General features: G+C 41.4%; 1 protein-coding gene across 1 annotated transcript; it reads left to right on the top strand.

Annotated features, from left to right (window-relative positions):
- Positions 1-417: 417 nt before the first annotated feature.
- On the top strand, positions 418-16,152 carry LOC123999014 (kinetochore-associated protein DSN1 homolog). Its single transcript, XM_046304330.1, has 11 exons — positions 418-540; positions 856-886; positions 1,067-1,370; positions 1,649-1,722; positions 1,874-1,946; positions 4,389-4,476; positions 4,814-4,864; positions 4,986-5,057; positions 8,214-8,361; positions 11,304-11,391; positions 12,092-16,152. Exons 1-11 carry the CDS (start codon positions 458-460, stop codon positions 12,184-12,186), a joined length of 1,107 nt encoding a protein of 368 aa, XP_046160286.1. The 5' UTR covers positions 418-457; the 3' UTR covers positions 12,187-16,152.
- Positions 16,153-16,208: the final 56 nt, after the last annotated feature.

Raw genomic sequence — 16,208 nt, forward strand, 5'->3', positions numbered from 1 at the left:
TGTTATTGCAGGTGTAGCAAAATGCTTGTCTGCAAAGTTGCTGAGGAGATGGAATCAGAGCTTCCATGTCTGTCTGCACCATTTAACTTTTTTAAATCTGTGACCAACAGCATATCTATTCCCAGTCAAATTAAATCCATAAATTAGGGCTCAAGTTATTTATTTCAAATGACTGATTTCCTTTTTGCGTTTATATTCGTGTTCAGTATAATAACATGGAGCCACCTCAGATTTCATTTGGTGCCAAACCGTGCTAAAAAACTTTTTTTCAAAAGCTGAATTATGGTAACCATTAGGTTGTTATCTTGAGAGGAGAAGACCCCAACTCGTCCCCCCAAAAAAACAGCTTTAGGGACGGTTCATGCAGAGAAATGGTAGCTAGATCCTAAGTAGTCCAAATATGTTCATAGGGGGCCACGTCGCTCAATGCTACATTTCCCGACATGCATATCTGTACATGGGAGGGGCGATTTTGTTTGTGCGCGGGCAGATTTTTAAAAAGAAAATGGCGGATATTAATTCTGGAGAGCAATCGGAAAGGTTTGTATCTTTTTAGTTAATAACGTTACTGAAAGTTTTTCTGAAGTTCACTGTGAAGAATTGGCGTCCAATCTCAGGGGCTCGTATTGGGTTTTTCATTAAATGAGTATCTTCCTAACGTTAACCTCCGACCTCACTGCCCGGCTAACGTTGGCTACTAACGTTGTTAGCTAGTAGCTAACACAGACAATACGCCAATTTTAAAGTAGTCCTAGTGTTAGCTGTGTATCAACGTGGCTAACTAGCCATTTCAGCATCAACTATGCTCAGTGGTTGTGTTGATTTTTCTCTCTCTTTCATTGATGTCACCCGCAGCTGCGACCACTCTGCTGAACACCAGAAGATGGTAAGACACTCAACAGCTGATTGTGTTGTGGTCTAGGCAGATTTGGTTGCACATAAGGGACAATATAATATACATAATATAACCTTACTAAAATGATAGCTAGCTGACGAAGTTAGCATACCATTGACGATAACATAGGAATGATCTTAAAGCCCACTCACATTTTGTCTGTTGATCAAGGTCCACCAAGATGAAATCCCTCAGCAGGGACTTAAAAGAGTTTGCCCTGGGAGTCCAAGCCCAGCAGCTCCTCACCCCAAATCTCCCCGCAGACACACTCCTTCCTCCACCACCACACATATGTCAGAAACAACAGAGGTACAGATGGAGCCGTGTTCTGGAGGAGAGGGGCAGGGAAGGGACCCTGAGGGGGGTGTTCTAACAGAGGGTCGGTCGTTGAGCCCCCGCAGCACGCAAAGGAAATCCTGGAGGAGGTCGACCAGGGGCCGACGCTCTCTCCCTGCCCTCTCCAGCACCTCCCAGAGTGAGACCCGAAACTTGTATTTTTCAATGTCGACAACATTGGTTTTGGTGTCTGGGATGGGTGACACTAGTCAGAGCATCCAGTTGGATAGAGGGTAATCTTGAGCCGTAAAACATATACTCTTTCCGAGCTATGGATAGAGTCAACTACCTATCCCAGCTTGACCCTAAACAACAATGAATGGCAGTAAGGAAAGGAGGCACAATTGGGGCCTAGTGATTTACAAAAAAAAACTCAAAATACCTGTAAACGCGCTAAGCTAAATGCCTTTCATCCAGCTCTATGCAGGTCAATCAGCCAATCCCTACCCGAGGAGGAGAGGCTGGAGAAACTGATGGAGGCTTCTATGAGGGTATGTTTAAGTGATTACAATTCGCTAGGGGTTGTGTGGTTTTGAAGGTCAGGCTAACTTCAACCTGTAGATTATTACAACATCTATGTGATCCTGGCTGACAATTTAACTCACTTTCTGTGTGTCCCATCTCTCTCCTCTTTGTCTCCAGCTGGCAGTTGAGAAGTTACAAGACTCACTGAGCACGACACCCAACGGCAGTTTAGAGTCACTTCAGACACAAGGTTGGTAGGATTCTTGTACGTCTGTCAGATAAGTAGTTGTTTTGGATTGTAACATCTAGCAACAAAAAAAACATCCAATGTTTACCCCCCTACTGGTTCGGTGCTGTATTTTGAATGGAGCCAGCTGTTTTCTCCACTTCTTCATTCAAAGACTCAATGATGGACACTTACTGACAGTTGTGACTGATTTGTGTGATATATTGTTGTCTATACCTTCTTGCCTTTTGTGCTGTTGTCTGTGCACAATTAATGTTTGTACCATGTTTTGTGTTGCTACCACGCTTAATCATGTGTTGCTGCCATGCTATGTTGTTGTCTGTCTCTCCTTTATGTAGTGTAGTGTCTCTTGTCGTGATGTGTGTATTGTTCTATATTCCCCCGTACCCGCAGGAGGTCTTTTGCCTTATGGTAGGCCGTCATTGTAAATAAGAATTTGTTGTTAACTGACTTGCCTAGTTAAATAAGTTGAGTGCAGTGCACTAGGCATACAGTGCATTTGTTAAGTATTCAGATCCCTTCCCCTTTAACACGTTTTATTACGTTACAGCCTTATTCTAAAATGTATTACATGTATTTTTTAATCTACACACAATACCCCATAATGACAGTGAAACCAGGTTTGTAGAAATGTTTGCAAATTTACAAAAAACATACCGTATTTACATAGGTATTCAGACCCTTTGCTATGAGCAAAGGCCTGAATTTTTAAAATATTTTTTTCACCTTTATTTAACCAGGTAGGCAAGTTGAGAACAAGTTCTCATTTACAATTGCGACCTGGCCAAGATAAAGCAAAGCAGTTCGACACATACAACGACACAGAGTTACACATGGAGTAAAATAAACATTCAATACAGTAGAAACAAGTCCATATACGATGTGAGCAAATGAGTTGAGAAGGGCCATCAAAAAAAAGGCCATCGTGGCAAAGTAAATACAATATAGCAAGTAAAACACTGGAATGGTAGATTTGCAGTGGAAGAACGTGCAAGGTAGAAATAAAAATAATGGGGCGCAAAGGAACAAAACAAATAAAAATATATACAGTAGGGAAAGAGGTAGTTGTTTGGGCTAAATTATAGGTGGGCTATGTACAGGTTCAGTAATCTGTGATCTGCTCTGACAGCTGAATGCCAAGCGTCACTTCTGGATTCCACCTGGCACCAGCATGTTGGTGGCAGCATCATACAGTGGGGTTGTTTTTCAGCTGCAGGGACTGGGAAACTATTCAGGATCGAGGGGAAAGATGAATGGAGCAAAGTACAGCGAGATCCTTGATGAAAACCTGCTCCAGAGCGCTCAGGACTTCAGACTGGGGTGAAGGTTCACCTTCCAATAGGACAACGACTCTAAGCTCACTGCCAAGACAACGCAGGAGTGGCTTCGGAACAAGTCTCTCTGCCCTTGAGTGGCCCAGGCAGAGCCTGGACTTGAACCCGATCTAACATCTCTGGAGAGACCTGAAAATAGCTGGACAGCAACGCTCCCCATCCAACCTGACGGAGCTTGAGTGGATCTGCAGAGAAGAATGGGGGAAACTCCCCAAATACACGTGACAAGCTTGTAGCGTCATACCCAAGAAGACTTGAGGCTGTAATTTTTGACAAAGGTGCTTCAACAAAGTACTGAGTGAAGGGTCTGAATACTTATGCAAATGTGATACTTAAAAAAATAATGCAAACATTTCTATTTGGGATGCACAATATATTGGAATTGCCCGAGATTATCTAAAAATGCCAACGTCGGTATCGGCTCGATGTCTGTCTAGTTTATGCAAAACCGATGTCAAAGCTGACTTGCATACCTATATAACGTAATAACGCCACGTAAAGTACACATGCAACACAGCATTCCTAACCTAGCCCACAATATCTGCTGTGTGGATCTTGCAGTCAACAAGTTAAGCAATCATTTGAAATGGTAAGAAAATTTCAGCAAGACGACTCGAGGCGAAATCCGTTAAAGCCAAGATAATGGGTTTGTGTCACTGCTATTAGCTTCACAACATACTATGGAACGCTGTTTAGGTCGTTGCGTGTCCAAAAAGACACGTCAATTAACGCTGTCAAAGCTGTACAAAGAAGTCTGCAAACACCAGCCACGAACAATGTGTTTACAATAAGGTGTTGGTTACACAGCATTATTTGTTGGACTGCAACTTCTGGCGTAGCTAGCTAGCACAAATAGAACCCGCCTGAAAACAATGACCAGTAGAAACTGGTCTCCCAATCACAGCTGGATGTGTTCCAGCCTGGATTCGAACCAGGGACTGTAGTGACGCCTCTTGCACTAAGATGCAATGCCTTAGACTGCTGCGTGTGTATGTTACTATTTAACTGTACTAGAATGCTTAAGGTCAGGGTCTGAATACTTTCCGAATGCACGGTAGGAGTTGTCTAATAGTGTTATCATTCGTTAATGCCTTTCTCTGCCCTGTCTCAGTGGAGGATGTACAGAAGGGGTGGTGTTGCCTGGCCAAAGACCTACGCAGTGAGCCACAGTGTCAACAACCTCCCACAAGCACAGCCAAGTAATGCTGTCTCTAGGCAATTTCATTTTGTTCACTGGCTTAATGTCCTTAAGCATACCTACTTACTTTTTTCCTGAGCAGTCTATTTGCCCCCCCCCCACAACACATGTTATTTTACATACATTTTATTTTACATATAACAGGTTTTTAAAGGAACAAAGAGTTGCTTCGGGTTTTCATTTTTGACATGGAGAAAATGATTGCAATTCTGGTATCGGAATAGCCCAAAAGAAAAAGGACTGGCATTCTTTATTGACCTTAATTTCTAGTTCAGGCCTTTCTGTATTCATTCAGTCATCTTTTATGAATCCCTTTTGACTTGTCTCTTTCTCGCTAGTGACACTGCAATGCAGAACACCTTGGAGCAGACCAGGAAGGCTATACACAGGTAACTGATTCTCTGTGTGTGTGTGTGTGTGTGTGTGTGTGTGTGTGTGTGTGTGTGTGTGTGTGTGTGTGTGTGTGTGTGTGCACGTGCGCAATGAATAACAATTGTGATTGTGATTCAGGCTGCAGGCTGAGAGTGCATCTTGGGACTCCCTGTTAGACAAGCATCGGAGTAAAGCTGAAGAATTGGCCAGGTGAGCACATTCACACGCACAAATTACATGCTCTCGTTCTGTACTCCCCAAGCTCCCAAGTTTTGGGTTGTCAATAAAGTGATTTGTCTTCATGTGCCTGGTATTCATAGTTGACTTTGAAAAGGCCTTTGATAAAGTATGACTGGAATTTTAAAATATAAATGCCTGGAATATTTGGAGAATCTTTTATAAAATGGGTTAAAGTTATGTACAGTAACCCTATGTGTAGAACAGTAAATAATAGCTACTTAAAGTTTTAAACTGTCAACAGGAGTAAAACCAGGTTGTCCACTATCGGCATATCTCCTTATTATTGCCATCGAAATGATAGCTGTTAATCAGATACAAGAGTGATATTTAGGGGTTAGTAATCCAGGGCTTGAAAACGAAGGTGTCATTTATACGCTGATGATTCGTGTTTTCTTTTAAATCCACAATTTGGATCTCTCCACAGCCTCATAGAAGATCTAGATAATTTTTCTAACCTCTTGATTACAACCAAATGATAAGTTTACTATATTACATATTGGATCATAAAAAAAGTCAACTTTTACTTTACCATGTAGTTTACCAATAAAATCTGTCTGATGGTTGATGTGGACATACTCTGTATACATATCCCGAAAGAAATTATTTCACTCCAATAACTTTTAATAGAAAGTTAGCAAAAATAGATTAGATCTTGCTACCATGAAGGATAACACCTGTCTATTCCTGGAAAAATAACCCTGATTATTAACTCTAGTCATATCACAGTTGACCTATTTGCTTATGGTCTTGCCTACACCTAGCGACCTGTTTTTATTATATGGGCAAAAATATATATATTTGATTTGGAACGGCAAGCCAGACAAAATTTAAAAGGGCCTATTCATATAATGAATATGAATTCGGAGGGCAGAAATGATTAAATATTAAAGAATTTGACGTCTCTCTGAAGGCATCAGTCATCCAAAAGTTATACATGAATCCGAACTGGTTCTCTAGCAAATTAGTAAGAATGTCTCACCCCATGTTCAAGAATGGCCTTTTCCCATTACCTCACTTTTGGTAATTTGAAAAGGAAATCATCTCCAATATCATTATTTGTTTAAATGAGCCATAGAAAGTTGTTTGCAATTTCAGTTTAATCCACCAGAAAAGACAGAACTAATATTGGGGTTAAACTCAAATATACTAATTGATAATAAACATCTTTGTAAATTAAATCATAAATAGGACTGGTGGAGTTATGTCACACATGCAGCTAGCAAAAATATATGGAAATGGCCGTTCTACCCAAAATTACAACCAACTAGTTGCAGTGTTTCCATAGTCCCTGTGTCCAAGGAAGCGAAGGTAACCTACCTAAATGATTAACGCCCCGTGGCACTCACGTCGGTTGCCATGAAGTGCTTTGAAAGGCTGGTCATGGCTCACATTGCACACTCTTGGCATTCTCTCAACCAGCTTCATGAGGTAGTCACCTGGAATGCATTTCAATTAACAGGTATGCCTTGTTAGAAGTTAATTTCTGTAATTTCTGTCCTCCTTGATGCATTTCAGCCAATCAGTTGCGTTTTGACAAGGGTAGGGGTGGTATACACAAGATGGCCCTATTTTGGTAAAAGACCAAGTCCATATTATGGCAAGAAAAGCTCAAATAAGGAAAGAGAAATGACAGTCCATCATGACTTGAAGACCTGAATGTATGTGGAAAACTCGATGTGGAAAATTTCAGCAACTTTGAAAGTTTCAAGTGCAGTCGCAAAAACCATCAAGGGCTATGATGACAGGCTCTCAAGAGGACCGCCACAGAAAAGGAAGACACAGTTACCTCTGATGCAGAGTATAAGTTCAATTGAATTACCAGCCTCAAATTGCAGCCCAAATAAATGCTTCAGAGTTCTATTAATTAATTTATTTTTTAAACCTTTATTTTACTAGGCAAGTCAGTTAAGAACAAATTCTTATTTTCAATGACTGCCTAGGAACAGTGGGTTAACTGCCTGTTCAAGGGCAGAACGACAGATTTTGTACCTTGTCAGCTCGGGGATTTGAACTTGCAACCTTTCGGTTACTAGTCCAATGCTCTAACCACTAGGTAACAGACACATCTCAACATCAACTGCTCAGAGGAGACCGTGTGAATCAGGCATTCGTGGTTGAATTGCTGTAAAGAAACCACTACTAAAGGACACCAATAAGAAAAGGAGACTTGCTTGGGGCAAGAAACACGCACAATGGACATTAGACCGGTGGAAATCTGTCCTTTGGTCTGATGAGTCCAGATACGAGATGTTTGGTTCCAACTGCCATTTCTTTGTGAGACGCAGAGTAGTGGAACGGATGATCTCTGCATGTGTGGTTTCCACCGTGAAGCATGGAGGAGGTGTGATGGTGCTTTGCTGGTGACACGGTCTGTGACGTATTTAGAATTCAAGGCACACTTAACCAGCATGGCTACCACAGCATTCTGCAGCGATTTGCCATCCCATCTGGTTTGGGCATAGTCCCACTATCATTGGTTTTTCAACAGGACAATGGCCCAACATATCTCCAGGCTGTGTAAGGGCTATTAGTCCAAGAAGGAGAGTGATGGAGTGCTGCATCAGATGATCTGGCCTTCACAATCCTCCAACTTAATCCAATTAAGATGGTTTGGGATGAGTTGGACCGCAGAATGAAGGAAAAGCAGGCAACAAGTGCTCAGCATATGTGAGAACTCCTTCAAGACTGTTGGAAAAGCATTCCAGGTGAAACTGGTTGAGAGAATGCCAAGAGTGTGCAAAGCTGTCATCAAGGCAAAGGGTGACTACTTTGAGGATTCTAAAATATATTTTGATTGTACACTTTTCTGGTTACTACAGGATTTCATAGTTTTGTCTTGACTATTATTCTACAATGTAGAAAATAGTAAAAATATAGAACCTTTTGAATGATTAGGTGTGTCAACTTTTGACTGGTACAAAAAATATATGTGGATTGTAAATGAAGCAGACAATTAGACTGTAGCTTCCATCAATGTATCAGCAATATTAAAGCTGATCTGCTCCCAATGCTTGTTCATTGTACAGCATGGCATGATAATGATACAAGAGTTGGCTACAGACCATTTTAGGGCCATGGTTTTTGGTTCGTGTAAATGTGTCTATACTACCTCCTTTCCCTTTGCAGGCGAGTGGAGCAGTGCCAGGAGACGGGGGTGACATTAGACCCTAGCTGCCTGGCCCAGTCCTCACAGAGCCAGCTCATCCAGCACAAACCTGATTACCACAGCCTGCTCTGCAGACAGCAGCCCGTACTGTCCACTATGGACATGGTGGTAAGACGGACAAACTAGTATTATACCACCTGGGGACGGTTTCTTGGACACAGATTAGGCCTAGTCCTAGACTAAAAGCAAGCTCATTGGAGAATCTCTGTTGAAATAGTTTTATAGTCTGGTATTTGGCTTTTTGTGTCCAGGAAAAGGGCCTGTGGAGTTTAAAATGTTCTATTGGGCAAATCTTAACATCAATTAAGTCACATTTTCACTTAGTCATGCATTTATGTCAATGGGAGACTACAAATAATTCTAAATGTGACTGAAGTGGAAGTTAGGATTCACCCCTCAGTGTTCTGTGTAAAATGCTCAGAAAGTAAAAGATGTTAGCTACAGTGCACACATTGTAGCTCAATGCAATATGGGTTTTTTGACAGCTAATGTGTCTGTGAACAGTGTCTGTACTTGCCTTCAGGGTAGAGCAACATTTCCCCCCCCCCAATATTTATCACACCCTTGTGGGTGTGAATTAATCTAACATAAATTGTCCATTAATAGCCTGAGCAAGGGCTGGGTGGTATTACTGTATTTTACTGTATACTGGTATTGCTGCACAGACCGGTTTGTGTCTTTTAGTTTATCTTTGTGTAACAGTATTTTAATGTTTGGTTTGTTTAAATGTTACATCACTCCTCTGTGTGTTAATGTCTGTTTTTATAGTTTACTCCATTTGCTCCATTTGAACAAATGAGTCTTAGTGGGCAGAGCCAAGCACAAGGAAGCAAGATCCTGTTGGTGCGTTCTAATATATATCTGCATATTTCCGTTAGGGAACGCCTACTCTGAAGTGCGTGTGTACAGTAACTAAATTTGCCTTTGCACTCCTAAACGTGATTTAAATATTTTAAAAAAGGGTAAAGTCTACAAAACTTAGTCTCATCTGTTCATAACAGATGATTGTTTTGGGAACAGAAAACTATTGAAATCAAATGTTTCATTCATGAGTGTTTGCAGAATGTCACTCAATCTATCGCGTTCCATCCTCTCCCACTGCCGGCAAGTGGGCTTCCTCTCACTACCATTTACATTTATACGTCCGGTGAAATATGTCTCCTTGTACAACAGTATATTCTAAATCTGAGAGGAATAGGCAAGGCATTCATATTTTAGTTACATCAAGTAAGAGGACATGTAATGTAATATCTAATTAGTGTCCCCTGAGAAACGCTGACCAATATTTTGGTTCCTACCCTGTCACATTAACCCCTCGTTGTCATGTCAAACAATACTGTATTCAAAGTGCCCAGTCACTTTATTCAAAGTTTGATTGAACAATATAAAATAATCAGAATGTAGAAAGCCTCATTTTAAAACACTTGAATGTACAGTACAAGTCAAAAGTTTGGACACCTACTCATTCGTGGGTTTTTCTGTATTTGTACTTTTTTCTACATTGTAGAATAATAGTAAAGACATCAAAACTTCTGATGACCAGGTGGCGAATCGCATCTCTGCATGTCTGGCAGACATATCAGTGTGGATGATGGATCACCACCTCAAGCTGAACTTCGGCAAGACGGAGCTGCTCTTCCTCCCGGGGAAGGACTGCTCGTTCCATGATCTCGCCATCACGGTTGACAACTCCATTGTGTCCTCCCAGAGCGCTAAGAACCTTGGCGTGATCCTGGACAACACCCTGTCGTTCTCAACTAACATCAAGGCGGTGGCCCGTTCCTGTAGGTTCATGCTCTACAACATCCGCAGAGTACGACCCTGCCTCACACAGGAAGCGGCGCAGGTCCTAATCCAGGCACTTGTCATCTCCCGTCTGGATTACTGCAACTCGCTGTTGGCTGGGCTCCCTGCCTGTGCCATTAAACCCCTACAACTCATCCAGAACGCCGCAGCCCGTCTAGTGTTCAACCTTCCCAAGTTCTCTCACGTCACCCCGCTCCTCCGCTCTCTCCACTGGCTTCCAGTTGAAGCTCGCATCCGCTACAAGACCATGATGCTTGCCTACGGAGCTGTGAGGGGAACGGCACCTCAGTACCTCCAGGCTCTGATCAGGCCCTACACCCAAATAAGGGCACTGCGTTCATCCACCTCTGGCCTGCTCGCCTCCCTACCACTGAGGAAGTTCAGTTCCCGCTCAGCCCAGTCAAAACTGTTCGCTGCTCTGGCTCCCCAATGGTGGAACAAACTCCCTCACGACGCCAGGACAGCGGAGTCGATCACTACCTTCCGGAGACACCTGAAACCCCACCTCTTTAAGGAATACCTAGGATAGGATAAAGTAATCCTTCTCACCCCCCTTAAAATATTTAGATGCACTATTGTAAAGTGGCTGTTCCACTGGATGTCATAAGGTGAATGCACCAATTTGTAAGTCGCTCTGGATAAGAGCGTCTGCTAAATGACTTAAATGTAAATGTAAAACTATGGAATCATGTAGTAACCAAAAAAAGTGTTGAACAAATCCAAATATATTTAGATTATTCAAAGGAGCCACCCTTTGCCTTGATGACAGCTCTGTGCACTCTTGGCATTCTCACAACCAGCTTCACCTGGAATGCTTTTCAAACAGCCTTGAAGGAGTTCCCACATATGCTGAGCACTTGTTGGCTGTTTTTCATTCACTCTGCGGTCCAACTCATCCCAAACCATCTCAATTGGGTTGAGGTCAGGTGATTTGTGGAGACCAGGTCATCTGATGCATCACTCTCCTTCTTGGTAAAATAACCAACAATCTCAAATTTGGACAGATTTCAACTGGTCCATTGCTCGTGTTTCTTGGCTCAAGCAAGTCTCTTCTTGTCCTTTAAAATAAACTAGGCAAGTCAGTTTAGAACACATTCTTACTTACACTGGCTTTTGTTGGAGATGGGCGCATATCGAAGGCTGGAGTTTTATTACAGTTTGAGTTGTGAAAAGCTCACATCACCCTCTTAAATTGTGGTTTACTAGCTCTACACGTAATAAAAAACCATTATCTTCCTCCATAGATGGACACCCAGTGTAAGATGGTCAGGGAGCTGCTGTCCGTACTCGAACAGTCTCAGCTACTGGTGAAGGAGACAAGCTGCAGATTGGGTAAGGATATGTCTGTCTCGGTGGATGAATGGATGTAGTGGTTCTCGGGGTTGTGGTCAGTAGGGCAGAATGTTTGCAAAACCTTTTTATTTTATATATATATTATTATTTTTTGCTATTTAGGTAGTACCTTTCAATCGGTTTCAAAATGTTTTCTCCCAGCTTAACACTTTTCTTGACTTATTAAAGACCCCATGCAGTCTTATTTTTAAATCACTAAATGTCTAATAAATCACTTATTTAATGAAAAATAACAATTATATTTGGATCATTTAATTCCCAGAGCCTTCTTTAGCTGTTGAAATGTTCAGTCTGATCAGGTGGTAGTTAGGAAGCAAATTTCAATGTAGTTGCATGCAGAGTCCTGAGAGGATGGTCGAGAGCCTACCCAGATGATCAGTCATTGGTCTTTTATAAGCAGGTCACCATGTGATGATGTGTGCCAACAGTTCCATCCCACCTGAACGGGCTGAAATTCCAGGCATTTTCTTTCAAATAGCTCTTACAAAAAGTGCATTATCATAATTTAAAAAATGTCACTGTTGACCTCGGTGTGGAAATATTTATAAACAGGAAAATTAAGTTAACTGCACCTCCCCTTTAAAATAATAAAATTGTGTTCGAATATACTCTGTGTGTTTTAAAATGTATTTGTTGTGATCATGTATTAAGTGTGTACTTCTATCTCTTCCCCCATCAGCGACTGATGTGGGATTCCAGGAACTCTCCTCTGACCCAGTCAGGGATCTACTGGCAGGACCCCCACCCTCTGTATCAACCAACACATCATCCTAGTGCCTCTGTCTTAGGGTTGTCACAATACAGAATCACGGTACAACCATACTAGATTTTTCATGGCAAAAAAAAGAACTAAGCAGACTGAATTCTGGCTTTGTACAAGCAAGACAAAGCACACCTTTAATAGATATGACTGTATTGTGACCTTTCGTCTCGTCCAGGTTCACTCAATGAATGACCAATAGAAAGATCAGTCTGACCTTTTCTGTGTTTTCTGTATTTATGGGTCTTCACTCTGTACCCATGGCTCTCTAAGTTAGCTGTTCTCTTTGGTGCCTTGTTTGGTTGTTTGTAAATAAGGCTCTGGTATCTATCTTCATGGGATGAATGTTGATTATTTCTGCTATAACCTATCTATTCTAATTCTATTCCACCACTATACTATGGCACCCTATTCCTTATATAGTGCACTAATTTGTACCAGAGTGCTATGGGCCCTTGGTCAAAAGTATTACTTTTATATAGGTTACAGGGTACCATTTGGGACGGACACCCCACTCTCCCTACAAAACGTATGCTCTTGGCCACCAGAGGGCGATCTCACCTTTTATTTAAGCAGTTTATGAATATTCACCTATAGTAAAAGATGTAGAAAATATTCACCTGTCTTTTGGGGCTAATTTGCACGATACCAGCTTTCCTTTAATTTCCTGTATATTCTTGTAAAAAAAATGTGAATGATTTTTACATTATTAACAGCAATTATCTGAATATGTCTTTTACTTTCTGACCATTGAAGTGTGAAATGTTATTCCAACCCAACTCCTTTGAAACATTATTGGTTTCAGTGTGTAACAAGGGGACAAATTCTCTCTACACACAACTTGTTAGTTCTCACAACACACCCTTGTATCTTATGTATTATAATGTCCCTTTCTTATCCTGTAATCTTTTTTGTTTTGGCCAGAGATTCGGTCCTTTTTTCTCTCCTCTGGCACTGCTGTCTTCCTCTGTCCCTTCTCCTGTCCATCAGGGAGGAAGCCCCTCCCCCACCTCACCGTGATTCCCTCCCTCTCCTTTCACCAAGTTACTGATGCAGAACGAAGGCCTGACATTATGCCAAGTATTTCATAACCCCCCTCCCTTTTTTTCTCCTTTTTCAATATCATTCACTCACTATCACCTCTTACATCTTCTCACCGTAATTCATGCTATATGGTTGTGCCTCTTACCAGGAGAAACATGAACAATTGAATGTGGCCCTGACGTCGATGAGGAATAAATCCTCAGATAACTTTAACAGTCAATAGTTACATTTGCATGAACAGTGTGATGTCTTTTTTTAAGAAACTGTGTGAAAGGAATTAGACGGGCTCAAATTCTGCCCAAATAGGAAAGGTGTCCTGCACCTACTGACTCAAATCACCATGATATTTGGTCTTATTTATTGCTGTATTACAAACATGTATTTTCTGTGGGCTGTTCTTGCATTGGGGGGTGCATGGTGAGAGAGAGAGAGCGAGAGAGGACAGAGGGAGAAAAGTGGGGTCGTGAGCGCGGGAGAGTCATGGAGGGAGGGTGGTGCACGGCAAGGGATCGATTCTTATTTGGATGGAAATAAGGCTGGGTGCTTGTGGAATGAGAGAGAGGGCATCTCCTGCTTACAAATTGAAAGAAGTCAAGTCACGCATTCAGGTACTGAAGAAACACATTCACAGAACAAACAGGATCTAAAAAGAGAAATATAGTAGAGAACTAGATACAAAATATGGATTAGCACATTAGTTATTGATCATGTATACTTTCTTTAGATTTGACATCACTGCTTTACATTAGTCTTACAATAATAGAGTTTGCAAATGGACCAAAAATGTATTCAAATAAATTGGGTTGAACGTAAATGCTTTTTTGTTACCCGTAATATGCCTGGTCCTACTTTTGATGTGCAAATGCCTGTCGGTGCTATAAAAATGTTTCTCTCTCTGTTAGGCCAGGTCTTTATGAAATCTACCCCCTCTCCCTTCTCTAACTTCAGATTGATTAGGCATAGACTGTGGAAGAGGGATGCACCGAGCGTCAGCAGAATCCACGGCCAGTTTTGTCCCGTGCACTCCCCTTCGTGGTGTACACACCTATTATTCCAGCACAGCAGTCAGCCTTCTCTCCATGTCTATTCAGTCTCCCAACTCATCTAGCGGAGCTGCTCTCTCATCTGAGTGATAAACTGCAGCAAAATCGTCCACGTTTGCAGAAAAAAAATGGACGTTTGTATTCAATCTGTTCTGTATATATTTCTCACACAAAAAGACATAAGAGGATGTTTCATGGGATGTTTCTGAACACGTCCAGTTTGTTAGTGGCCTGTTTGTTGGTGTGATTTGTTCCAATTTGACCAATTTTTAGTAGACTAATTATAAGATACTTAAATATTGGTCCCAGTTACTGTATGAGTCAGTCATTGATTTGATCAATGGATGGAGCGTGGTGGTAATTCAATCGACTGACAGTTCAGGGTTGAGGGGATCTTGACAGTAAAGAAAACATACACCACGAATTACAATTGTGTCAAACTGACACTTAGCCAAGTCCAATAAGTACCACCTTATTCAAACTCAACCCCTTGATCTGCCCACTGAAAACTTAGTGTGCCACTGAGGTCAAGACCTCTCGACAGTATACTATTGTAGCAGAAGTGCTTCCGTGAAGTCTCATTTCGCATAAAAAAATAACTATGCCTGTGACCTGAATGCCAGCCTTAGCTCAGTGGGCAAACACTGATTAGGGTCATCTGCATGTCAGGGAAGGGAGCGAAACTGGTTCAATACAAAAGTGTAAAATAGCCGACTGAAGTTTTTCATATGGCCCTGGATTCGTTTATATGAAACAGGAAAATGTCTACAAAAAAAATTACATGGAAAGTGAATATCTAATCAAATACAATTTGACGCAGTAGCATCGTGAATTGAATGCACGATATTGTATGGTCACAGAGTTGTCTGTGACTTCATGAGCAGCAGGGAGAAAACAGCAAAGGAAAACGCTAACCTTTATCGGGGAAGAAGATCTGAGAAAACACACACCACTGCAGCCAAGAGTGTTACGGAATTCATCTTTCCGTGGCTGCCCGTTGGAAAAGAATGCCATTATAACTTTCAGCAAACATTTTTTTCCTCAAACGTGATTTTTTGTTTTACATGGGAGGAGAATGACTGTCCCAGCTGAGGACCCGTAAAAATTTACTGGTGATCATTTTGTTGTTAGCTAACTATTTAGCATGCCAGCGTCGTTGCCTTGTAAACTAGCATTGCCCACTTGCTAAATTTTGTTTGGAATAATTAAATCAGTTGCGATTCTATTTTATCACACATCAAGCTAGTTAGTTATGTTCTGAGCTTTTCGCATTGTGGTTCTCGTTAACATTTTAAGCCACTTTTAATTCAGTTAACTATTCTGGCGCAAGTAAATAACGCTATCTAAAATTAACCCATACTTTTTTTGCCTGTTATTTGCATAACTAGTGTTATCAAATTATAGTAATTTAGTTATTTTCTTTACCGATGCCATACGAGTTTGTTTTACACACTTGAAGTATCTAGCTAACTGGCTACTTAGCGAGCTAATTTGGTAATTAGCTACACTAGCTAGCGCGACCTGGTGTTCTGTGAACGATGCACACTGGTCCTGGCGCTGCCTTTTCCAGTCTGCGAAAACAATACTCTTGTTTTGATAAGACCCTTTGAACCACCGCAAGTGTGATTTATTAGCGTATGACTAGCTAGAGAGGTGTTCGGACATTTTGTTTGGTCTTTATTTATTTTGCATTATTTTGAATGCATATTTTATTCGCCGGACACAACGCTTTTCTTCTTGTTTTAGCGTGAGGCGCTGTCTGCCAGCTCCATAGTTAGTGGATGTGTCCGTTGCTTTTTTCCCTCTGTATGTTTCTTAGGGTTAGCTAGCTTGCCAGTTGCTTAGTTAGCAGCATTTATTCGCTAGCTTACCGTGGTTATTGACATCGGCGAGCAGCACAAACCGTTTATGAATGTGGAACTGCTTTGGAATTGTATTTTTTAGGTTAA

Source organism: Oncorhynchus gorbuscha, linkage group LG16 (assembly GCF_021184085.1).
Source record: "Oncorhynchus gorbuscha isolate QuinsamMale2020 ecotype Even-year linkage group LG16, OgorEven_v1.0, whole genome shotgun sequence".
NCBI classification, from domain to species: Eukaryota; Metazoa; Chordata; class Actinopteri; order Salmoniformes; family Salmonidae; genus Oncorhynchus; species Oncorhynchus gorbuscha.

Coding starts and splice junctions, on each gene's coding strand:
- LOC123999014 (XM_046304330.1), top strand. CDS start 458: ATGGGAGGGGCGATTTTGTTTGTGCGCGGGCAGATTTTTAAAAAGAAA. Junction 1,371..1,648: donor CCTCTCCAGCACCTCCCAGA/GTGAGACCCGAA, acceptor CCTTTCATCCAG/CTCTATGCAGGTCAATCAGC. Junction 1,947..4,388: donor AGAGTCACTTCAGACACAAG/GTTGGTAGGATT, acceptor GCCCTGTCTCAG/TGGAGGATGTACAGAAGGGG.